The 26,546-nt window shown below is 43.5% G+C and overlaps 1 protein-coding gene across 1 annotated transcript in view; it reads right to left on the reverse strand.

The window, feature by feature from the left end:
- Positions 1-332: 332 nt before the first annotated feature.
- Positions 333-26,546, reverse strand: part of PTK6 (protein tyrosine kinase 6) — a 32,573-nt gene continuing 6,359 nt past the window's right edge. The window contains exons 2-8 of the mRNA XM_082272749.1: positions 26,050-26,171; positions 19,263-19,426; positions 14,524-14,695; positions 10,137-10,295; positions 7,158-7,339; positions 5,864-6,017; positions 333-601 (exon numbers count right to left, since the gene is read on the reverse strand). Of these exons, the coding sequence (XP_082128875.1) occupies positions 354-601; positions 5,864-6,017; positions 7,158-7,339; positions 10,137-10,295; positions 14,524-14,695; positions 19,263-19,426; positions 26,050-26,171 (1,201 nt within the window). The 3' untranslated portion in view covers positions 333-353. The remainder of the gene's footprint in view (positions 602-5,863; positions 6,018-7,157; positions 7,340-10,136; positions 10,296-14,523; positions 14,696-19,262; positions 19,427-26,049; positions 26,172-26,546) is intronic.

Consider the following 26,546-nt stretch of genomic DNA (forward strand, 5'->3'; position numbering starts at 1 on the left):
ACCCCAATGCATAGCACAGTACAGCACAACGAGCCGCATCGCATGTACCATGCTTTGTGATACGCTGCGTCTTTAAAAAAAAGAGCATTGGCTCCCATTCATCATGAATGCAATAACTCAGCGAGATGCATAGGTGTGACTGGGCCTTAAAGGGGCGGGGTCAGGACACAGAATTACAGGCTCGGGAAATGTCATTACGCTCCGGTCTGGATGCAGAAGGAAAATTCATAGTCAGGTAATAGTTATTCTAGATGCTTGAAGGGAAGCGGTCTTTTCTTTTTCAACGGAGTTGCCCTTTAATTAAAGTGTCCATGTAGAGTCCTGAGATTTTTTTTTTCCTGTCCTGCCATTGGTCAGCGGCCATTCTTCTTCAGAATGGCCATGAGGCCTTTGGGCTTGATGGGTTTGGGGGACTCCTCTGACGGCTCGTAGTTGGCCAGGTTGTCTATGGTGATCTTCAAGTCTCCGAACGTCGGCCTCTTCTGCGGGTTGGCGTTCCAGCATTCCAGCATGACCTTGTAGATCTTTTCCGAGCAGTTCTCCGGAATGCTCATCCTTTTGCCTTTCTTGAGGTACTGAAGCAGTTCGGAGTTGGGGATACCTGTGGGGAAGAAAAGGGAGGTTGGTTAAGGGGCGGAGCCTAAGCAGTCAATATCCTTCCCTTCAGCAGATACATGAAGAGTGCCGATGTACGGAGCCTGAACTACTTTCCCACTTTCCTCACATGGATCACATTACTGACAATGCCTTCACTTGTCTTCTTCTCCAGAGGGAAAGCGCCATCTTTGTTCAGGCTTTCTCCAGGGTCACCATCTATTTCCCGGACTACAAATCTTTTCCCCTTTATGTCAATCCTCTTAATTGTGATACCTGTCTCCCAGTCCTGGGACAAGATCATCTAGAGCCCAAGGTGACCATGCCAAATTGCGCCCCCCCCCCCCCCCAAGATGTATGAGCATTATATGGCAGCAAAAATCCCCCCCCCCAAAAAAAAATGAAGCGCTAATCTGCATGCTTACCCCCTAACTCCCCCTGCTCCAAATATTAATCTAGATGGAAACAACTGCGCTAGTCCAAATATGTGTAAAAAGCAGCAACCTCAAGTGTGACCAACACCCCAAAAGTCCAATATTAATCTGCCCCCTTTCTGAAACCCCCCCCTTCCAGCACAAATCTTCTCCCCATTCACCAAATGCCCCCCCATCCAAAAAAAATCCCTCTCTTAGCACAAATCCTCCCCCCTTGCAAAAATCCCTGCTCTGTATCCCCTCATAGCACAAATCTCATCCCTAGTCATCCCTGCTAGCACAACCCCCCCCCCCAAAAAAAAAGGAATTTCCCCTCCCAGCACACAATTCACATCCCTAGTCATCCATACTAGAACAAATATCCCCCCCCCCAAGAACAATATAATAACTTCTCTCCTAGCACAATTCCCATCCCTATCTACCATATCACCTCTTATAGCACAAACACCCCCCTGATCCCTGCTCCTAGCACAAATCCCCTTGCTCCCAATCCAATCTCCTGATTTGTCCCTCTGTTCCTCTTTCCTTCTCATCTGTCCCTCATTTTGGTCTGATCCATATAGTTGTATATAAAATGCACTATTTTTCTTTGAAAAAGTGTTTCCCAGTGCTAAACATTTCATCCAATTTCTGAATTGCTGCATTTGTAAATTTTAAAAGCCAATATAAAGGAATAATAGTGGTGAGAAAAAGCACTTGTGGGTTTAGGTAATCTTTATTTTTATTCTCCTTTAAGGGGGAGTGGCAGGGTGTGTGTCCTATGCCTACATATTTTTGCTAATAGATGTCCCTCGTTCCCATCTCAAAAAGTTGGGAGTTATAAATATATCTGCAGTGTTTACTTATCTCTCTCCAAAGCTCTGAGTCCTGTGTTTTTCTGCTACTCCGTTCCTCTGTTATCAGCATGATAACTTCTGACAAGTTTTCCAACACACCAGATAAATGCAGCTGAAAATCTGTGTCGGGGAGGAAGCTTAGACCTAGATTAGCAGAGAGCTTGTCTTTTCACAGCACAGCTCTGCAAGTTCCGTCATTCCTCTGCCTATGTGGAAAGAGGGGGGGGGGGGGGGGGTGCTCACACACACACAGTGTATGCCCAGACTCAACACCCAGTGCTGGAACAGGAAGAAACATTTTCTAAATAGTATAGCAAGCTGAAAACAGCAGATATACAAATAAAACTTATGTAGGGAGACTTTTGTTCTATCTCTGTGTGTCATCTGAGGCTTTTCACTTCACTGGGTATATGTGAAGGTTTACATCCACTTTAACCACTTGATGGCCAGCCACTGATTCCCACGAATTGCCATACCTGTATGCGCCTCCATTCGCCAGCGGGGGAAGCTGATTCACGGGGCCGGCGGCCGCTATTGCTCCTGGGCACCCGCGATCACTCCACGTGGAGAGAGAATGGCGATCTGCTGTTGTAAGCGCAGCAAACCATTGTTCTCTCAGAGCTCCTGTGTTCCTCCTATTTAGGATCACAGGTCCCTGTGTTGATTCCATAAGCCCATCCACCACACAGTTAGAAAACACCCTCTATAGCAGTGATGGTGAACCTTGGCACCCCAGATGTATTGGAACTACATTTCCCTTGATGCTCATGCACTCTGCAGTGTAGATGAGCATCATGGGATATGCAGTTCCAAAACATCTGGGGGTGCCAAGGTTCACCATTACTGCCCTAGGCTCACATTTAACCCTCTGATCGCCCCTGGTGTTAACCCCTTCCCTGCCAGTGTCATTATAGTAACAGTGCATATTTTAGCACTGATTACTGTAGTAATTCTCTGATCCCCCCCTCCCCCCCAAAGTGTCAAAAATGTCAGGGGTCCAATCTGTCCACCACAATGTCACAGTCCCGCTAAAAATCGCAGATCGCCGCTATTACTAGTAAAAAAATAGATAAAAAAGACGCTTATTGGGATTTTTTTTTACCAAAAATACGTAGCAGAATACAAATTGGCCTAAAACTATGAAAAAAATTTGATTTTTTTTTTTTTGGGGGGAATGTTATATAGCAGAATGTAATTTTTTTTTTTCCCAGAATTGTCGCTTTTTTTTTCTTGCGTTTTATAGCGCAAAAAATAAAAAATCACACTGGTGATAAAATACCACCAAAAGAAAGCTCTATTTGTGGGGAACAAAGGACGTCAATTTTATTTGGCTACAGCGCCGCACGACCGCCCAATTGTCAGGTAAAGTAACGCATTGCCGAATCGCAAAAAATGGCCTGGTCATTAAGGGGGAAAATCTTCCGGTCCAGAAGTGGTTAATAACTACTTCAAATTAGCAGAATATATGGGGTGCTCCCAGGTTCACCCTCCCGGTGGTGGCGGTGGTGTGTTAGCAAAGCACAGGTTCACTCTGTTCCTCTTTCCTTCTCATCTGTCCCTCATTTTGGTCTGATCCATATAGCTGTATATAAAATGCACTATTTTTCTCTGAAAAAGTGTTTCCCAGTGCTAAACATTTCATCTAGTTTCTGAATTGCTGCATTTGTAAATTTCAAAAGCCAAAATAAAGGAATAATAGTGGTGAGAAAAAAGCACTCTGTGGGTTTAGGTAATCTTTATTTTTATTCTATAAGGGGGAGTGGCAGGGGGTGTGTCCTATGCCTACATATTTTTGCTAATAGGTGTCCCTCGTTCCCATCTCAAAAAGTTGTGAGGTATGTATATATCTGTAGTGTTTTCTTATCTCTCTCCAAAGCTCCTGTGTCCTGTGGCACAGAGTCCTGTGTCTTTCTGCTACTCCGTTCCTCTGTTATCAGCATGATAACTTCTGACAAGTTTTCCAACACACCAGATAAATGCAGCTGAAAATCTGTGTCGGGGAGGGAGCTTAGACCTAGATTAGCAGAGAGCTTGTCTATTCACAGCACAGCAAGTTTCTTCATTCCTCTGCCTATGTGGAAAGGGGGGGGGGGGGCTCACACACACACAGTGTATGCCCAGACTCCACACCCAGTGCTGGAACAGGAAGAAACATTTTCTAAACAGTATAGCAAGCTGAAAACAGCAGATATACAAATAAAACGTATGTAGGGAGTTTTGTTCTATCTCTGTGTGTCATCTGAGGCTTTTCACTTCACTAGGTATATGTGAAGGTTTACATCCACTGTAACCACTTGCCGACCAGCCAACGGCGGCAGGTTGGCAGGTTCCCATGAATCGCCATACCTGTATGCGCCTCCATTCGCCAGCGGGGAAGCTGATCCATGGGGCCGGCGGCCGCGATTGCTCCTGGGCACCCGCGATCACTCCTCGTGGAGAGAGAATGGCGATCTGCTGTTGTAAGCACAGCAAACCATTGCTCTCTCAGGAATCAATGCAGAGCTCCTGTGTTCCCCCTATTTAGGATCACAGGTCCCTGTGTTGATTCCATAAGCCCATCCCCCACACAGTTAGAAAATACCCCCTAGGACAGTGATGGTGAACCTTGGCACCCCAGATGTATCGGAACTACATTTCCCTTGATGCTCATGCACACTGCAGTGTAGATGAGCATCATGGGAAATGCAGTTCCAAAACATCTGGGGGTGCCAAGGTTCACCATCACTGCCCTAGGCTCACATTTAACCCTCTGATCGCCCCTGGTGTTAACCCCTTCCCTGCCAGTGTCGTTATTACAGTAACAGTGCATATTTTTAGCACTGATTACTGTAGTAATTCTCTGATCCCCCCCCCAAAGTGTCGAAAATGCCAGGGGTCCAATCTGTCCACCACAATGTCACAGTCCCGCTAAAAATCGCAGATCGCCGCCATTACTAGTAAAAAAAAAAAAGACATACACGCGATAACTTTTGCGCAAACCAAACAAAATACGCTTATTGGGATTTTTGTTACCAAAAATACGTAGCAAAATACAAATTGGCCTAAAACTATGAAAAAATTTTTTTTTTTTTTTTTTTTGGGAATGTTATATAGCAGAATGTAATTTTTTATTTTTTTTCCAGAATTGTCGCTTTTTTTTTCTTGTGTTTTATAGCGCAAAAAATAAAAAATCACACTGGTGATAAAATACCACCAAAAGAAAGCTCTATTTGTGGGGAACAAAGGACGTCAATTTTATTTGGCTACAGCGCCGCACGACCGCCCAATTGTCAGGTAAAGTAACGCATTGCCGAATCGCAAAAAATGGCCTGGTCATTAAGGGGGAAAATCTTCCGGTCCAGAAGTGGTTAATAACTACTTCAAATTAGCAGAATATATGGGGTGCTCCCAGGTTCACCCTCCCGATGGTGGCGGTGGTGTGTTAGCAAAGCACGGGTTCACTTTAAGGCTCTCTATTTACAATAGTACGACTCCAAAGTAGCACGACTTTGATGCAACTTTGGATGGGTGCAACTAAGCTGTGACTTTGGCTTCGACCAATGATAATGGAAGACCGTTGCACAACTGTTGCATGAATAACAATGAGGTATGACTTTCATGCGACTTTTGAGGGTTTACATTGCAGTCTATGGCACTCAAGTCGCATGACCAAAGTAGTGTATGAACTACTTTTGAAGTTGCTGCGAATTTAAGTCACACATATATGAATGGTTATCATTGGAAAACATCGGGTATGACTTGTCATGCAACTTTGATGTCTGAAGTCGCATAATAATTTACACAAGTGTGAATGGGGACTGATGAGGACCTAAAGTGAAAATGATGTCACCCCCAGACCTCTCGTTCATCCTAAATTTGACTATTGTTAGAGAACCCCCTACAGTCCTTGCGTGAGAGAAGCCACTGACCTTATACACATGAAGGCTGGTCATGTGACTGAATGTCGGGGCATTTAGTCATGTGATCTGTGATGATGGGAAGAGGGAGGTGGATAATTACCTGGATAGGGGTTCATCCCCCGGGACATGATCTCATGTAAAAGAACACCAAAGGACCAGACATCAGACTTTAGGGTGAAGCGTCCAAACTCCAGGGCCTCGGGGGCGGTCCACTTGTATGGGACCTCCTTAGAGTGGGACATATAGAAGTCATCCTTGAAGGAGAAAATACAGAAATATTTAGAGGGGGGCTTCAAACAGGATAAGGAGGTTATCAATTTTCTTATTTCAGCCAAACGTGACACCATCATAGGATCAGTTAGACGTGTGGTTTGTTTTATTACCATTTGAAATTCGGACAAATTTTTCGTCATTCAGAAATTTAAATGTATCCGAATTTTCGAATTACAATAGTAAACAAATTTAAACGAATCTTAAATAACAAAAACTAAATTCGTCTGAAATTCAAAATCGAAAAAGCAGGAATAGAATGGAATAGAAAAGAAAGGATTAGAATCAAATAGAATATAAAAGAAAAGTAAAAAGAATAGAAAAGATCGGAATAGACTAAAACAGAACAAAATAGAATAAAAGAATAAAATACAATAGAAAAATAGAAAATAAAATAGAATAGAAAAGAATAGAATAAAACAGAATAGAAAATAAAAGAATAGACTAAAACAGAATAGAAAATAAAAGAATAGACTAAAACAGAACAGAAATGAAAATAATAGAATAAAATAGAAATTATATAAATTGAAAAAATTTACTAAATAAATAGAAAAAAATGGAGTAAAACAGAACAAAATCAAATAGAAAATAAAAGCATAGAATACAATAGAAAATAATAGAATAGAAAATAAAATAGAATGGAAAAGAATAGACTAAAACAGAATAGAATAGAAAAGAAAATAATAGACTAAAATAGATTAGAAAATAAGGGAGGAGAATATAAACAAAAGAATAGAATAGAAAAGAAAATAATAGAATACAATAGATATTAAATAAATAAAAAAAATTGAATAAATAGAAAAGAATGGAGTAAAACAGAACAAAATCAAATAGAAAATAAAAGAATAGAACAGATTATAATGAAATAGAAAAGAAGAGAAGAGAAAAAAACAGAATGGAAAAGAATAAAGAAGAAAGAATATAACCGCCTTCTGAAATTCGATAGAAGAGATTAGAATAGAATAGGAAAAAAAACAATAGAATAGATTTCACAAGAATGGAATAGAATAAAATAGAAAGATTATAGCCATCTTCAGAATATCGAATAGAAAAAGAATAGAACAGAAAAAACAATAGAATAGAAAAAACAATAGAATAGAATAGCAAGTAGCCTTCTTTCTCACCGGGATAATCCTGGCTAAGCCAAAGTCGGCGACTTTGCAGATGTTGTTCTGGCCAATCAGCACATTTCGGGCGGCCAAGTCACGGTGGATACAATTCTTGGATTCTAGGTAATGCATTCCGTCTGTGACTTGTCCTGCGATATCCAGGAGGCCATCCAAGTTCACCTCATTCCCTTCACCATCTGAGGAAGGACAAAGAAGGTGAGTGATTGGCAGGAAAGATCGGAGACCTTCTGAAAAGGTGATACCAATAAAGCAACATGCCAATTGCCTGGCTGTTACGCCGGTCTCTTGGCTTCAATCGTTTCTGAGATAGTGACACCGGACGTGTATGCAGATATGCAGATAAAATGTGAGAGGAAGACATAACTCTTCATCTGCATACTGGCTCTGTGTTAGAGATTGTCACTTAAATATTTCTGTTAATTTTTATTATAAAATTATAACGAAAAAAACAATAAACACTCCCCCTACCCAAAAAAAACAGTAAAATATTAATGCAAAATTATAAAATAAATTGTTTCTGATGCTAAGATACAGTATAGTTCCACTTTAAAAAGCAAAAAACAATCATAGCAATAAAATACCCCCAACAATACAAAACAACAAAATGTCCCAAAAAAATAAATAAATAAACACCCAGAACAATTTAAAAAAAAAAACAAAACAAAAAAGAAAACACAAAATACCATTAGACCCCGTTCACACTGGGGCGACGCTACTTGCCGGGGCGCAGGTCGCGGTGCGCAGCCGGAGCGGCCGGCACGGACTTCATATCATTGAAGTCAATGCAGGTCGCTCCAGGTCGCCCCCAAAGAAGCTCCGGACCCTTTTTCTAAGTCGGAGCGACTTGTGTCGCTCCTATTAGAACGGGTCCACAGCTTCTCTATGCCAGGCGACCTGTCAGGCGACCAGTGTGAACGGGGTCTTAAAAAACAAAATAATAAGATACAAAAAAATAAATAAATAAAAATCCAAAATAAAAGCTCAAAACAATAAAATCTAAAAAAATAAAAATTATTTTTATTTAAAAAAAAAACACAAACCAAAAAATCGAAACAGTATTGTAAAAAATAAAAACAAACAAAACACTAAAAAAAAAAACAAAAAAAAAACACACACAAGCCAAAAAAGAAACAAAATGCAATGCAAAATAAACTTAAAAAAAATGATAAGATAAAAACCTCCCCCCCAAAACAAAAAATAAATAACATTAAAATAAAAAAATACAAAACAAAAATTTACCTGAGAAAAAATAAATAAAAAAACACCATAAAGAAAATTTGAGGTTCATTTTAAGGAACTTTTGATGAAGGCAGTGAAATTAATTTAGCCAAAATCTCTCGCTGGTGGAAAGTGATTACATTCCACAACACATGATCAGCACAGCAGAAAATCTAGTTTATTTTGTCAGCTCAGCATAGAGTACACTATAAGGCCTCTTTCACACGGAGCGGACCGTATTGCGATCTGCTCCGGCACTTTTTTTTTATGGACACGGGTGACACTTGTGTCATCCGGTCCGTATGTCCGCATATCATTCCATCCGTTTGCGGATGATATACGGACATAATGTATGTCTATGGGATTGCGGATGTCAGCTGATGACACCGCTGACATCCGATTTTGTGTCCTTTCCGTTTTTTAACCGGAAGAAAAAATAGGGTTCTGTTCCGTTCCAAAAAACGGAACAGAACTGAAAGGACGCAAATCGGATGTCAGCGGATGGTCATCCGCTGACATCCGCAATCCCATTGACATTTATTATGTCCGTATATCACCCGCAAACGGATGGGGTGATATACGGACTTACGGAACGCCCGTGTGAAAGAGGCCTATTACAAATGTATTCGGACACCTGCCTTTACACACACATGAACAGTCTCTGCTTTAGTTCATCCCAAAGGTGTTCTATCGGGATGAGGTCAGGACTCTGTGCAGGCCAGTCAAGTTCCTCCACCCCAAACTCACTCATCCATGTCTTTACGGACCATGCTTTATGCACTGGTGCGCAGTCATATGGTGAAACAGGAAGGGGTCATCCCCAAACTGTTCTCAGAAAGTTGGGAGCATGAAATTGTCCAAAATGTCCTGGTATACTGACACCTTAAGAGTTCCCTTCACTGGAACTAAGGCCAAGCCCAACCCCTGAAAAACAACCCCACACCATAATTCCCCCTCCACCAAATGATTTGGACCAGTGCACAAAGCAAGGTCTATAAAGATGAGCAAGTTTGGGGTGGAGGAACTTGACTGGCCTGCACAGAGCCCTGACCTCAACCCGATAGAACACCTTTAGGATGAGTTAAAGCGGAGACTGCGAGGCAGGTTGTCTCTCCAACATCTGTGCCTGACCTCACAAATACGCTTCTGGAAGAATGGTCAAAAATTCCCATAGACACACTCCTAAACCTTGTGGACAGCCTTCCTAGAAGAGTTGAAGCTGTTATAGCTGCAAAGGGTGGGCCAACTCAATATTGAACCCTACGGACTAATACTTTTGGTAATATAGTGTATGTGCTGCTAAAATGAACTACATGCAATGGGAAGGGCAGGGTTAACTTACTTGAACATGACAGGTTTAAGCTGGCTATACATGGATTGAAATTCAGTTGGTTCAGCAGGGACCGGTCAACTTCTGTACAACCAGCCTGTTGGGTTTTTCCCAAACGATTAGTGCCGCTGGCTGTAACTGTTACCACTGATCATTGTATTCTGACAGCAGGGAAGGCTCCTCACTATCAGAATACTTTTCCACAGCAGGAGGGATGCCCCCATCTATATCACATGTGTGGATGGGGGAATCAAGGAACCTTCAACCCACTAGGTATGGGCTGCCTTGGACATTGCTCACAGCTGACAACATTAAATCTGCCCATACACGTGGTAGTTTTCTGCCAATTCCAAGCCTGGTTCACCTTAGGTTTATCCAATACGTTTTCATTGTTGTACACACCAGAAAGTGAAGGTCCCACTCACCTCTTAGGAAGTCCAGGAGGTCCCCTTTAGTGAGGAGCTCCGTCACTATATAATACGGATCCCCCACGGAGCACACGGCATACAGGGAGAGCAGGTTCCGGTGCCGTAGCGTCTTCAGAAACGCGGTTTCCTTTCGGAAGATTTCACGGTTGGTCATATCTAAGGTGTGAGGGAAGAAGGCCGTGTTAGAATATTTCACGAAGGCCAAACATGAACATGATTGCACACTAAGGTTTGCAGGACACACACTGAACAACAAATGCAAAGCAAGGCTCAGCCAAAATGTTTTTTTTTTTTTTCTGTGTGGAATAGGGTGGGAAAAAGTTAGAACCCTCGCCACTGGGTACACGGGTCAAAGCAAAGACAATTACAACCATATTTTTCCTGTCACTGTGATGGAAAGTGAAGGGAATGCCACAATTTTACAGCGGTCATCAGAACAAGAATACATGGTAAATCTTCTAATGGGGACACTTGTTCTGTTGACAGCTGTAAGTGTAGACTTGGGACCCCTAAATAGGAAAAAAATGGACCCTAAAGCAAAAAATAGCTTTGAGTTCCACCAACATTAGTACATTTACAAGAATATCAGGTTCTCACAATTTTTTCATGTTCGAAAACTTTGACTAACGATGGTGAAGGAGAAGGTCTGCAGAGACATCACTAAGCACTGCCTACCATCTGGTGGTCAGAAGCTGCAGCAGTTAGGAACAAGTAAGCAGTTACTTTTGGTAGTACTGCCCTCTAATGGTCATTAGTATAAAGGACATCCTTCAAAAAAATTAGTGCCATCATACCAAGTCCCTCTATGTGGTCTCTAGTAAAGCTCAATACATATGCACAAGAAAAAACAAGCGCTCCAGGTTTAAGCTGGTAAGGATGGTAACTATATGCTAAACTAGAACCAGAAGTACTGCTCTACTGCAGGTGATAGGGGACAAGAGCAATCTGTGGACTAAATACAAAGGGATAATAAGTCCAGAAAATGTCCAACAGGTGAAGATCAAAGTAAAACCAGTTGCTGCTGTAAGGGCTGCTCCATAAAACACAGTGAAGTCGGTGCGGTGGGACAATGCAAGAGAAAACTGTTTGTTTTCTTTTCCAATACATATGCACAGATTGGCCTTTACTTTCCTGTGATTAAGCTCTGGTGGGCGGAGCGAAACATGTTGGGAGCGTGGCCTTGCTTGAGCCCAGGCTAAGAGTGCCACATACTGTGCATCCGGAAAGTATTCACAGTGCTTCACTTTTTCCACATTTTCTTATGTTACAGCCTTAATTTAAAATGGAATACATTCATTCTTTTCCTAAAAATTCTTCAAACAATACCCCATAATAATAATAACGTGAAAGAAGTTTGTTTGAAATCTTTGCAAACCTTTTTAAATATAAAAAATGAAAAAAATCCCATGTACATAAGTATCACAGCCTTTGCTCAATACTTTGTTGAAGCATCTTTGGCACCAATTACATCCTCAAGTCTTTTTGAGTATAATGTTTCAAGCTTGGCACACCTATTTTTGGGCAGTTTCTCCCATTCTTCTTTGCAGGGCCTATCAAGCTCCATCAGGTTGGATGGGGAGCATCAATGCACAGCCATTTTCAATTCTCTCCAGAGATGTTTAAGCGGGTTCGAGTCTGGGCTCTGGCTGGGCCACTCAAGGACATTCACAGAGTTGTCCCGTAGCCACTCCTTTGTTATCTTGGCTGTGTGCTTAGGGTTGTTGTCGTGTTGGAAGATGAACCTTCGCCCCAGTCTGGGGTCTAGAGTGCGCTGGAGCAGGTTTTCATCAAGGATGCCTCTGTACATTGCTGCATTCATCTTTCCCTCACTCCTGACTAGTCTCCCAGTTCACACAGCATGATGCTGCCACCACCATGCTTCACTGTAGGGATGGTATTGGCCAGGTGATGAGCGGTGCCTTTTTTCCTCCAGACATGATGCTTGCCATTCAGGACGAAGAGTTCAATCTGCGTTTCATCAGACCAGAGAATTTGGTTTCTCATGGTCTGAGAGTCCTTCAGATGCCTTTTGAGAAACTCCAGACTGGCTGCCATGTGCCTTTTACTAAGGAGTGGCTTCCATCTGGCCACTCTACAATACAGGTCTGATTGGTGGAGTGCTGCAGAGATGGTTGTTCTTCTGGGAGGTTCTCCTCTCTCCACAGAGAAACGCTGGAGCCCTGTCAGAGTGACCATCGGGTTCTTGGTCACCTCCCTGACTAAGGTCCTTCTCCCCCGATCGCTCAGTTTGGCCGGGCGACCTGCTCTAGGAAAAGTCATGGTGGTTCCAAACTTCTTCCATTTATGGATGATGGAAGCCACTGTGCTCATTGAGACCTTCAATGCTGCAGAATGTTTTCCGTCCCCTTCCCCAGATCTGTGCCTCCATACAATCCTGTTTCGGAGGTCTACAAACAATTCCTTGGACTTCATGGCTTGGTTTGTGCTCTGACATGCGCTATTAACTGTGGGACCTTATATAGACAGGTGTGTGCCTTTCCAAATCATGTCCAATAAACTGAATTTACCACAGGTGGACTCCAATCAAGTTGTAGAAACATCTCAAGGATGATGAGTGGAAACAGGATGCACCTGAGCTCAATTTTGAGTGCCATGGCAAAGGCTGTGAATACTTATGTACATGGGATTTTTTCATTTTTATGCAAAGGTTTCAAACAAACATCTTTCACATTGTCATTATGGGGTATTGTTTGTAGAATTTTGAGGAAAATAATAAACCTTATCTATTTTACAATAAGTCTGTAACATAGCAAATCGTGGAAAAAGTGAAGCGCGGTGAATACTTTCCGGATGCCCTGTACTTCTCCATTAGTGGATCTGCAGCGATGCGCGGCTTTAGGGACCTCTCCTTCACTACATGCTGTAGTAAAGCTCAATACATATGCACAGATTGGTTCTCACTTTCTGTACCAGTAACCACCCACCCAGACAGTGATGGGGAATCATCCACAGCAATAGAAACCAGATTGAGCTTGTCAAGTTGCTAAAAAGAATTGTTTTCTTGCTCTGTGCCCCTGTTGAAGAGATTTCCCGTATCTTTCTGTCTTTGTGGCACAACAGGAAGTGAGGGCAAATCTTCCAGCCAGCAATAAAACTATGACAGAGGTTCTAACTGTTACCCACGCAGTTAAAAAAAAGAGAAACATGATCTTTAGTTTCTCCAGATCTTAATCACCTACAGCTCCCATGTATAGAATTTGGATGCTAGCCTCTCTGGGACTCACGTCTTCTGACCCCCCCCTCTTTTTTTTTCCTACGTGCCCCCCTTTTTCTTTGCTTGGGTCCTGCTTGTCCTCCTTTATAGTACTCTTTTATACCTTGTCTCTTAATTTTCTATTGTTTTTTCAATGTGATCGTACTCTAGGCTTTGCCTATTTTTTGCCCGTTCTAAAAGGAATGGAAGGGAAACATTGCCAGTTATCTGTAGTCACCAGATAAATGTGGCCCACAACAAAAATGGCAGGCGCCGCTCAAGTCTCCACCAGGTCCTCTTGCATGACAAACTGCTAGGAGCGCTGACAAGGACAGAGCTTGTCCCAGCTCAAAGCATCTAGCAGGAAAAGGAAGTCCTAAAAGTCACCCATCACAGGAAAGTCCTATAAGGAGGTGCATGACAGCCTCAGCCCGGGCTCCAACCAGGCCACGCCCCCCTCCCCAACACATTTCACTCTGCCCCTGGAGCTTAATCATGAGGATTATTTAGGCTCCGGGGGCAGAGTGAAACGTGTTGGGGGGGGGGCGTGGCCTGGTTGGGCTGTCATACTCCTCCCTACAGGGTTTTGCTGTGATGTGCTACTTATAGGACTTCCTTTCCCCGCCAGATAGATGTGTGGTATTTTGGGGGGATCGGTTGACTCTCTCCATGAGGATAGAAGGATATTTTTAGAACTATAACTTGTTGGTGGAAATGGCCAATGCAGAATGGGTTTAGATTTTGAAACTCCTCAAGTCCAAGCAATGGACAGCAAAAAGCAAATGAGCATTCACTAGAGTAACTCCACCTTCTGGTAAGACCTACCAATGTTGAATTTTTATGCAAACACTTGAAGTTTTACCAGCCTTGGAGAATATCTCGACTCAACATCCTTTTGCCCCTTCCCATGATGGAGATAATGGCTAACAAGTCCATAGAGGGGGCTGGAGGCAGTCCTGTGTTCTTGAGAGGTGGGAGAGCCCGGGGTGCTGAGAGAACCTTATCCAGAAACCAGGAGTGGGGACTGTGCACTGAGTGGCTGCAATCATAGACTGAGTGTGCCTGAGGAGCCCACGGCTTGGGAGACCGAAGCTAAATATTCCCCATATCACAACCTTCATTATGCCCCCTTGATTGGCCAACTTAGAGTGAAAGGCTTGTTTGGCTTACCTTGCTTTATGGTTTTAATGGCCACTTTAATCTTCACCCGCCCCTTCCAGTAGCCTTCATAGACCTGCGCAAAATTTCCCGAACCTAGCTTCTTTCCAAGAATGAACTCTTCTCTGGGCCTCTCCCACTCATCTAAGGGTAGAGGATTCAGGTCGGTGGTCGTTGGCTCATCCTGCGCTCAGGAGATAAAGATATATAGAGTTACATGCAAAGTATAAAAAGGACGCGCCATTCTAAACTGTCTCTAATGGATTCCAGTGGCAAAATTCCCCTTAGAAGTATTCCAAAAAGCCTCAGTCTTCCTGCTGAAGCCACTCTAAAGACTATGACTATTTCAACATAACTATTTATACTACAGGCTAGCATAGTGTGTGTTGTTGGGGGCATGTAATTGGTCAAGGGTAGGCTGCCTAATGCCCCATACACACGTGCAGATTATCTGCAGACTTTTGTCTGCAGACTTACCAAAACCATATAATATGAGGTCAAACCTAAACACTTTCAATTTGTATGCAATCCGGCAGGCCCTTGCACTACATAGAAAAGGTAAGTCTGCAGACAAAAGTCTGCAGATAATCTGCACGTGTGTATGGGGCATAACACTTGGCTCCCCTCATGGGTTGGCCTTATATGTACTTTAGGTTTGTCATGTGACTCGTCACTTTGCAGAGGCCACTTCTGGGAAAGGCCTGCTGTGTCCTCACTATACTTTTTGTATCAGCTGTTTTATCACACCTTGATATTATTGTTATATTATCGCAATCGTTTATTTAGCCAGCACGGAAGAAGGCTGCAAGTCCTTGACTTTTGTTTGTCTTGGCTCGGGGAACTGTGTCTTGGCACTGATTGGTGCACCATGTCCTTGGCAATGGAATTTTCCTTTTAACTTCCTCCTTCATTTGCAACCTCCCTCCACCCCATTATACTGTATAAAGAGGACATGGTCAGGGGGTGAGTGTGTTTCTTGTGGGTTCTATTATGTTTTTTAGTAAAGTTTCATGGAGATCCTGAAGCAGATTAAGCTAATCTACGGTCTAAAACCTTCACTAACTAGGTGAATAATGTTAGTTATTCCCAGAGAGAGGGTTTGGGAAAGTCATTGTCCTCTTGCGATTCAAACGACTGTAAAAAAACATCCTCTGTACTGCAATTAGCTAAAGTAAAATAATTGCATTTGATTCAACTGAAGAGTTAATCTGCTTGTGGATGATGCTGAGTCAGCAGGTGACCATACCATCGAGACTGACTGGGTCTAATGGGGTTTATCAATGCATAAAGCGGCACTTGAAACAGAACAAGAACACCTTTGTGCGGTTGTCAGCCCTTCAATGCCTTCTTTTGTTGGGGAGGGTAGGGCAAGGGAAGCTGTGCAGTCAGTCATTGGCCTGGTATGATCTGAAGATTGCAGGCCCATACTCCTAAAAGCTTAACCTCTTGAGCCATTTAGCTGAATAAATTGGGGGAGGTTGGGCAACAGGCAAAAGCAATGAACACATAGGGTGTCTTTATAAAAAAAATACAAAGTGCACAAAGCTCTTTGTCTACAGTACATTCAGTCTGTGTGAACAGGGGCAAAACAGAATGTTCTCAGGCTATGTTATCTCCCGCCACTAGATGGTGCTGATGATCACTGTAAATAAGTACTTGTTCATCAGCGCCATCTAGTGGCAATAATGCAGTATTTCCCTGAATTACACATTCAACCTGGAGAGAAAATAGGCGGCGATTATTCCATTTTGCCCCCCCTTCAAGTTTATATTTGTATATACACTATAATGTCAAGAGTATTGGCACCCCTGCCTTTACACGCACATGAACTTTAATGGCATTTCAGTCTTAGTCCACAGGGTTCAATCTTGAGTTGGCCCACCCTTTGCAGCTATAACAGCTTCAACTCTTCTGGGAAGGCTCTCCACAAGGTTTGGGAGTGTGTCTATGGGAATGTTTGACCATTCTTCCAGAAGCACATTTGTGAGGTCAGGCACTGTTTTTGGATGAGAAGGCCTGGCCCGCAGTCTCCACTCTAATTCATCCCAAAGGTGTTCTATCAGGTTGAGGTGCAGACCAGTCAGGTTCCTCCACCCAAAACTCGCTCATCCATGTCTTTATGGACCTTGCTTTGTGCACTGGTCCAAATCATTTGGTGGAGGGGGGATTATGGTGTGGGGTTGTTTTTCAGGTGTTGGGCTTGGCCCCTTAGTTCTAGTAAAGGGAAGTCTTAAGGACTTTTTAGACAATTTCATGCACCCAACTTTGTGGGAACAGTCCTGACCTCAACCCAATAGAACACCTTTGGGATGAATCCGAGCCAGGCCTTCTTGTCCAACATCAGCACCAAACCTTACAAATGCGCTTCTGGAAGAATGGTCAAACGTTCCTATAGACACCCTCCTAAACCTTGTGGACAGCCTTCCCAGAAGAGTTGAAGCTGTTATAGCTGCAATGGGTGGGCCAACTCAATATTGAACCCTACGGACTAAGACTGGGATGCCATTAAAGTTCATGTGCGTGTAAAGGCAGGCGTCCCAATACTTTTGACAATATAGTCTATACAGTATGTATATCTAATCACTGTATGAAGCAGCAGAGCAGGGAAAGCATCTACTGTATATCTAAGTAGCCTGGCACCCCAACGCTCCTGCGTTGCATTGTGCAATAATGCGTTGGGTTGCGTTACAAAAGGGGTCATGTGGAATTGATATCACATTCATTTTAAATGGGCTGCCTTATTGCAGTGAGCGTTAATGTGTAACATAAAGCGTGTTTACACATCTGGGTTAATACACCGCAAAGAAGTAAATGGGCCCCTACCGTTTGCTTTATATGTTGGGTCACAGGATATATAAAAAATGGCATTTAGGCCCCTCCTTCTTTACCCCCTAAAGCCCCAACTCTAAGGTTGGCGAAGGTAACCACATACAGGGCTATGGAAGCTGCGGTGGGAATAGACACTATTTTATTCTGGGGAAATTGGACACACACACACGCATTAAAGTGCAACAGCGTATACAGGTGCATCTCATAAAATTATAATACCATCAAAAAATTCATTTATTTCAGTAATTTAATTCAAAAAGTGAAACTCTTATATTTTATATAGATGCGTCACACACGTGTATACAGTATCTCACAAAAGTGAGTACACCCCCATTTTTGTAAATATTTTATTATAACTTTTCCTGTGACAACACTGAAGAAATGACACTTTGCTACAATGTAAAGTAGTGAGTGTACAGCTTGTATAACAGTGTAAATTTGCTGTCCCCTCAAAATAACTCAACACACAGCCATTATTGTCTAAAATGCTGGCAACAAAAGTAAGTACACCCCTAAGTGAAAATGTCCAAATTGGGCCCAATTAGCCATTTTCCTGTGTGTTGAGTTATTTTGAGGGGGCAGCTAATTTACACTGTTATACAAGCTGTACACTCACTACTTTACATTGTAGCAAAGTGTCATTTCTTCAGTGTTGTCACATTAAGTGCCCATTCACACTACCGCGACTTGTCAGGCGACTGGTCAGCCTGACATGTCGCGGTCCATGCAGTGCTACGGGAACCGTTCTAACAGGAGCGACTCAAGTCGCTCTGACTTAGAAAATAGTTCCTGTACTACTTCGGGGCGACATCGGAGCGACTTGCATTGACATTCATTATATGAAGTCCGTGCAAGTCGCGCCAAAGTTGCGGTGCACGCGACTTCACAGGTCGCCCCCGAAGTCGTGCTGCGGTAGTGTGAACCGGCACGAAAAGTTATAATAAAATATTTACAAAAACATGAGGGGTGTACCCACTTTTGTGAGATACTGTGTGTGTGTATATATATATATATATATATATATATATATATATATATATCTCAACCATTTATTTTAATGTTGATGATTATGGCTTACAGCTAGTGAAAACCCAAAATTCAGTATCTCAGAAAATTAGAATATTACATAAGACCAATTAAAAATAAAAAAGGAATTTTTTATACAGAAATGTTGGCTTAGTGAAAAGTCTTTCCATGTACAGTATAGTATGCACTCATTACTTGGTTGGGGCTCCTTTTGCATAAATTACTGCCTCAATGCGGTGTGGCATGGAGGCGATCAGCCAGTGGCACTGCTGAGGTGTTATGGAAGCCCAGGTTGCTTTGATAGCGACCTTCAGCTCATCTGCATTGTTGGGTCTGGTGTCTCTCATCTTCCTCTTGACAATACCCCACAGATTCTCTATGGGGTTTAGGTCAGGCAGGTTTGTTGGCCAGTCAAGCACAGTGATACCATCATCATGTGACCAGGTATTGGTACTTTTGGTAGTTTGGGCAGGTGCCAAGTCCTGCTGGAAAATGAAATCAGAATCTCCATGAAGCTGGTCAGCAGAGAGAAGCATGAAGTGCTCTAAAATTTCCTGCTAGAGGGCTGCAGTGACTTTGGACTTGATAAAACACAGTGGACCAACACCAGCAGGTGACATGGCTCCCCAAATCATCACTGACTGTGGAAACATCACACTGGACCTCATGCAACTCTGATTCTGTACCTCTCCACTCTTCCTCCAGACTCGGGGACCTTGATTTCCAAATTAAATGCAAAATTTTCCACAGTCAGTGAAGATTTGGGGAGCCGTGTCATCTGCTGGTGTTGGTCCACTGTGTTTTATGAATTGAATTACTGAAATAAATTAACTTTCGGATGATATTCTAATTTTTTTGAGATGCACCTGTATATAAGGTCCTTAATGCTGTCTCACCTTCAGGCAAGGTTTGGTCAGCGTCAGCCCCTTCATGACCGGCTTCCCATGGTAATAATCGATGAGCTTGTTCAGATCCGGAAAGAACGAGCTGGTATTTAAGTGGTAATCTCCCACCGAGTCCCGCAGGATCTTAAAGTGCTTCACTGTGTCGTTGTTTCGCACTGCGACAGAGAAATTTGCAACTTTGTTAACAAGAAAGGGCAAAGTAACCGCCATTGTTCTCTCATGACATTTCCTTACGGTTCTGCATGTTATGGTAATGCACTCTATAGGGAAATTCCCCTCTAAGGCTCTCTTCATACTATGCAGGTGCGACTTTTCCACACATGAAGGGCAACTCATTCATTTCATTAGGCTGCCCTATGCACAAAAAGAAAAAAAAAAAACCCCTTTGCAAAATCCCACTGAACTGCATTAGCAGATGCATGGGGGTGCTACTAAGAGTTAACCGCTTGCCGACCGCCGCACGACTATTTACTGCGGCGAGCAGCCCCTCACAGGCAAAGTGACATAGTACTACGTCGCTCACCTGTGAGGCTCTAGGGGGCGAGCGGGCGCCGCCGGAGGCGCGCTCCCACCCCCGCTCGTTCCCTAGGCAGTCCGCGCGTTTGACCAGCGGACCCGATGTCTGCCGGTCACTCGCGATCTCCCCATGGAGAGGGAGAAAGGCAGGCGGCTAATGTAAACAAAGCCGCCTGTCATTCTCCCTGGTGTAATAACAGAGATTATACGGTCCTGCTATGTAGGATCATATGTCTCTGTTGTTACACCACTAGCCACACCCCTTTACAGTTAGAAGCACGCCCCTAGGGACACACTTAACCCCTTGCTCTCTAATAAAGTTAACCCCTTCCCTGCCAGTGTCATTTTTACAGTAACAGTGCATATGTATAGCACTGATTACTGAAGTAATGTCACTGGTAACCCCAAAGTGTCAAAAACTTCAGTCAAGGGTCCGATCTGTCCGCCGCAATGTCGCAGTCCCGCAAAACAAATCGCAGATCGCTGCCATTACTCGTTTAAAAAAAAAAACACCAAAAATGACAGAAATCTTTCCCTTAGTTAGTAAACGCAATAACTTTTGCGCAAACCAATCAAAATACGCTTATTGCGATTTTTTTTACCAAACATATGTAGCAGAAAACAAATTGGCCAAAAATGTTAAAAAAATTAGATTTTTACATTTTTTTGGGGGAATTTCATATAAAAAAATTTGAAAAATATTGTTATTTTTTCAAAATGTATGCTCTTTTTTTGTTTATAGTGCAAAAAGTAAAAACCGCACAGGTGATCAAATACCACCAAAAGAAAGCTCTGTTTGTGGGAAAAAAAGGATGTCAATTTCATTTGGGTACAGCGTCGCAAGACCATGCAATTGTCCATTAAAGTCACACAGTGCCGAATCGCAAAATAGGCCCTGGTCAGGAAGAGGGTAAAATCTTCCGGGGCTTAAGTGGTTAATTAGGAATGAATTGCTCCACTAGGCCTCTACTAAAAAGCAGCATGTTTCAATCTGTACTCATCCAGAAAGCTTGACGTTCTGCCCACGTTCTCTGCACACACAGATGTGAACGTAGCCTTATGGTGGCCATACATGCTTCAATCTCCTGGCTGAATGTGTGGATAAGGAGAATGCCGCATTGTGGCCAGTAGATGGCGCCTATGATCATTATAAAAAGTATTTGGTCATCAGCTCCATCTAATGGCAATAATATAATATTTTCCTGATCCACATGTTCAACCTGGAGAGAAAATAGCCGGTGATCAATCCATTTTGCCCCAATTCATGATTTTTTAGAAATATACTTATTAAAGTGTTTGTTACCCCAACACTCTTCTTATTCTTGATATGTGCCTGCTGTACCATGCACTTGTATGTAAAATCTCCCTTCTTTCCTATTAAAGCGGTTGTAAACCGCTGCACATTTTTTTTTCCTTACCTGCAAGGCAAAAGCATAATGTGCTAGTATGCATCGCAAACTAGCACATTATGTTAAACTTATAGATAAAAATAGCTTTGACACATGTTGCCATCATCCATAATGTATAGGCGAAAAAAAAGAATAGAAGAAAGAAATTGGACTTTGCAGGCCAAGATGGAGGGATAATCAAATTTGGGTAAAATACATGTTGTTTATTATATCAAAAAAGTTTTAAAAAACAGTTCATGGTGACAAATTAGTATACAATAAAAATAGATAAAAAATAATTCCTCAATGGAAATGATAAAAGATGCAGTGAGTACTGTATATTGCGCTGGTCTTCAGTGCCGACGCATTTAATCAAATGCTTCCCCCTGGCCGGAGCCGCGATGAGGTCACTCCCACGCCAGTCACGGCACACTGCTCTGAAGAAACGGCACAGGTGGCCGTTCCTTCAGATCGCATCCACCAGTGACGTAACTGGCTTCTAGCTCAGTAAATATCTCCTAAACTGTGCATGTTTAGGAGATATATACACTACCTATAGGTAAGCCTTAATATAGGCGTACCTATGGGTAAAACTTAAAGATGGAAGTTTACTTTCTCTTTAACCACTTGTGGACTGGGCCTATTTCTGACACTTGTTGTTTACAAGTTAAAAATCAGTATTTTTGCTAGAAAATTACTTAAAACCCCAAATGCAGCAGTCCTACAAACGCATTTTTTTGGGAAAAAAATACACTTTTTAAATTAAAAAATAAGGAAACAGTAAAGTTAGCCCAATTTTTTTCTATAATGTGAAAGATAATGTTGCACAGAGTAAATAGATACCCAACATGTCATGCTTCAAAATTGCGCACGCTCGTGGAATAGCGACAAACATTGATACTTAAAATCTCCGTAGGCGACACTTTAAAAATTGTTACATGTTACCTAGTGCAAAAAATGATTGCTCTCGCTCTAGCGATATCTCACATGTGTGGTTTAACTTTGAACAACGTTTACATATGTGGGCGCTACTTGCGTGCGAGCTCGGAGGGACAGGGCGCTTTAAAAAAAATGTTCTTATTATTTATTTTACAGTTTATTTTTACACTGTCCCTTGAAAAAAAATTTTGATCACTTTTTTATTCCTATTACAAGGACTGTAAAACTCCCTTGTAATAGAAATAAGCAGGACAGGTCCTCTTTAATGTGAGATCTGGGGTCCATAAAGACATGGGTGAGGGAGTTTGGGGTGGAGGAACTTGACTGGCCTGCACAGAGTCCTGACCTCAACCCGATAGAACAACGGGGCGAGGTCAGGACTCTGTGCAGGCCAGTCAAGCTCATTCATGTCTTTATGGACCTTGCTTTGTGCACTGGTCCAAATCATTTGGTGGAGGGGGGATTATAGTGTGGGGTTGTTTTTCAGGGGTTGGGCTTGGCCCCTTAGTTCCAGTGAAGGGAACTCTACCGCGGCACGACTTCGGGGGCGACCTGTGAAGTCGCGTGCACGGACTTCATATAATGAATGTCAAAGCAAGTCGCTCCGATGTCGCCCCGAAGTAGTACAGGAACTATTTTCTTACTTGAGTCGCTCCTATTAGAACGGTTCCCGTAGCACTGCATGGACCGCGACTTGTCAGGCTGACCAGTCGCCTGACAAGTCGCGGTAGTGTGAATGGGCACTTAAGGTGTCAGCATACCAAGACATTTTGGACAATTTCAGGCTCCCAACTTTGTGGGAACAGTTTGGGGATGGCCCCTTCCTGTTCCAACATGGCTGCGCACCAGTGCACAAAGCAAGGTCCATAAAGACATGGATGAGCGAGTTTGGGGTGGAGGAACTTGACTGGCCTGCACAGAGTCCTGACCTCAACCCGATAGAACACCTTTGGGATGAATTAGAGTGGAGACTGAGAGCCAGGCCTTCTCATCCAGCATCAGTGCCTGACCTCACAAGTGCGCTCCTGGAAAAATGGTCAAACATTCCCATAGACACACTCCTAAACCTTGTGGACAGCCTTCCTAGAAAAGTTGAAGCTGTTTTAGCTGCAAAGGGTGGGCCAACTCAATATTGAACCCTACGGACTAAGACTGGGATGCCATTATAGATCATGTGCGTTGAAAGGCAGGCGTCCCAATCCCAATGGTAATACAGTGTACATACCACAGTGTGATGGGTTACGGGCACTCCAACGCACTGATTCAACCCTCCTGCACTGCAGTGCCCATTGTACCCGGTTGTTGTGGTGTCTAAAAGGTAACCGGTCAGATTTCGGCCTCATGTACGCTTAGCAGCTCCTGTTTGCTGAGACCTAAAATTCCCGGTCAGGGAACCGCACGTGCCACATACAGCCTCCTATGCAAGTAATCTTATGTATGCGGCCGTGCTTGGGTGAACGCGATGGCTTCTGCGTTAACAAGTTTAGGAAGAAGCCATCTGCGTTTATCTGAGCACAGCCACCTATAGACATTTACTGGCATTGGCTCCTGTAAGTGACAACATGTGACAGTACCGGGGATTTTCATCCTCAGCACACAGGAGCTGCTGGGCATGCATGAGGCCTTAGGGCTCTTTCACACACTGAGTCCGTTGGACAGACTCCATTTTTCTCTGCGGGGGATTGATCCGCCGATCCCCCGCTGAGCAGGAGGATGACAGCTGTGTCTCTGCGCTGTGTGCGGGAGACACAGCTGTCAGTTCCCCATACATCTCTATGGGGGAAATCGGATGGGAACCGTTCTCATCCGATCCCATCCGATCCGAAATAAAATATGGTTTCCATCCGTCCAGATTTGACGGATCGGGTGTCAGCGGACATGTCTCCGCTGACATCCGATGCCCCATAGGGATGCATGGGGGGACCGTTCAGACGCGCCAAAAAAATGGACAGGCGGATCTGAACGGTCCTTCTGTGTGAAAGACTCAAATCACGCCAATGTGAGCTCGTTGACGCGCCACAACAAAGTGAAAAAATGTGAACGAGCCCTCGATGTTGTGGGGATTTCCTCTCACTTCCTGTTGTGACTCTGGAACAGGAAGTAAAGCAAAATATCCCCTGATGGGGTTCTAACACACTGATCCCAGAAAGGCAAGAACAAGACGTGAAGGGTGGGCCACCGTGACCAGGTCACATGATATGGAGAGCGACGAGCAATGCTAAAGCATGATCACAGTGGAGTTCAGATATAAATTATTTGTATGTTCTATTACTGGGGGTAATGATACATCAGACAGAGAAAGTTCATTTATGACCATGGTAAAGAGCACCTGTCAGTAAGATTACAAGTCTGCATTATTAACATCACAATATACAATAACAGTCAGTGTCTAGGTTGAAATAATGTCATCAGTCTACTGCAGGCCGATGGAGGCATTTCTTCAATCCCCCTCCCCCAGTGATCACTCAGACTGTACATTGTAACTTTGCAAGTTACAAGAGGAGACAAGACAGCAGGGGCTGATCTGTGCAAACATTTGTAAACACAGCCATGAACTACACAGGCACTAGAAATGATATAATTGTGTAATCCTTGAGACGACATTTCAGTACAGGAAGTAGATGGTGACCATGAATGACGCCTGAACAAAAATGGCGCTGTCCTTCTGGAGAGAAAAGCAATGTCAAGAGGAGTACTGTAATCCCTGTGAAAGGTAATAATACCTGGAATTGTTGCACTGACTTGTTACTCAGCATGCTGTATTTAAAGCGGTGTTCCACTCAAAAGTGGAACTTCCGCTTATCTGTCTACTCCCCCTTCCGGTGCCACATTTGGCACCTTTCCGGGGGGGGGGGGGGAGCGAGTACCCAGTTTTGACAAGTACCCTGTTCCCACTTCCTTCGGACCTCGCCGTGGCGAAGTACGTCAAAGGTTCGGCCCCTCCTCCTCCCTCCGTTTCAAGGCCAGTTCCTGCATGCGCAGTAGGGACCCGACCGTGAAGCCGCAAGGCTTTACTGCCGGGGTCCCTTACCAGCAATGGCGGCGGCGGCACCCAACAGCCAATGGAAACATCGGCTGCGGTGCCGACATCACTGGACTCCAGGACAGGTAAGTGTCCTAATATTAAATGTCAGCAGCTACAGTATGTCTACAGTATGTGTAGCTGCTGACTTTTAATTTTTTTTTTGGGGGGGGGGGGGCGGAACTCTACTTTAACATAAAAGCATATTTCTTCTCACCTTGTGACTTGCTATAAAGTAACGATTGGCTCAGGTGTGTTCGGATTGAGCCCGTCAGGAAGCCGTCATTGCACTCCACCAATCATAGGCAGGGAGGCATTTCCCGACCGGCAGCTGCACATACATGCGCTGCCTATGATTGGCAGTGTGTAGTGCCACCTTCCTAGTGAGCTCAATCGGAACACGCCCGAGCCCATTGCTACTACTACAAAGTTACACTGTGCAGTCTAAAGGGCCATACACACTATAAGATTTTCTGAAGACTTTTTCCTTCAGATTTACTGGCCTGCCTGATTGCATACAAATGGAAAGTGTTTAGGTGTGACCTCATATTATATGGTTTTGGTAAATCTAAAGGAAAAAGTCTTCAGGAAATCTTATAGTGTGTATGGCCCATAAGTGCTCACTGAGGGGGGAGGAGACTGAGGAAATGCTTCCTCCTGCCTGCAGCAAACTGATGACATCATCTCAGCCTAGGCACAGCCACTGAAGCTGAAGTGATAAAACAATGGTGTTGTTTTATGATGGGACATGTTGGGAGTTCGTAGAATTACTGACAGATCTACATTAATCATATCCATTTTTGTCTCTATATTCCCACAGGAAGATGAAACGTCAGAACCGTCATGGCTGCTGCCGTCACCTTCCTTCCCATGATCCTCTGCCCCCCCCCCCCACCTCCCCCTAGCGGATTACCTGAGAGGGCGTAGACGAAGTCCTGCTTGTCGCTTTGGCGGACCAGGAAGGATCCGGTGGTGTTCCCGCCTTTCATCAGCAGATTGATGGCCTCCGTCCGCGAGAGTTCTCCGAAGAACCACCTGGGGAGACAGGTACCCTTATTATACAGCAGTATCTGCATTACACAGAGCAACCAATCAGATCCTGTCCCTCTTTCTGCGACACTGGGCTGAGAACATGAGACGTATTATATACTTTGGATTTCTCAAAATTGTGTAGTTCCTGGGACTACCTGAAGGTGGCAACACCTATCAATAGGATCATTCAGCCAAATATATAACCACTTCAGGACCGGAAGGATTTGCCCCCTTAATGACCACGCCATTTTTTTGCGATTCGGCACTGCGCTACTTTAACGGACAATTGCGCCGTCGTGCGACGCTGTACCTAAATAAAATTGATGTCCTTTTTTTCCCACAACCAGAGCTTTCTTTTGGTGGTATTTGATCACCTCT

This window comes from Pelophylax lessonae (assembly GCF_965119305.1).
Source record: "Pelophylax lessonae genome assembly, chromosome: 11".
Classification (NCBI taxonomy): domain Eukaryota; kingdom Metazoa; phylum Chordata; class Amphibia; order Anura; family Ranidae; genus Pelophylax; species Pelophylax lessonae.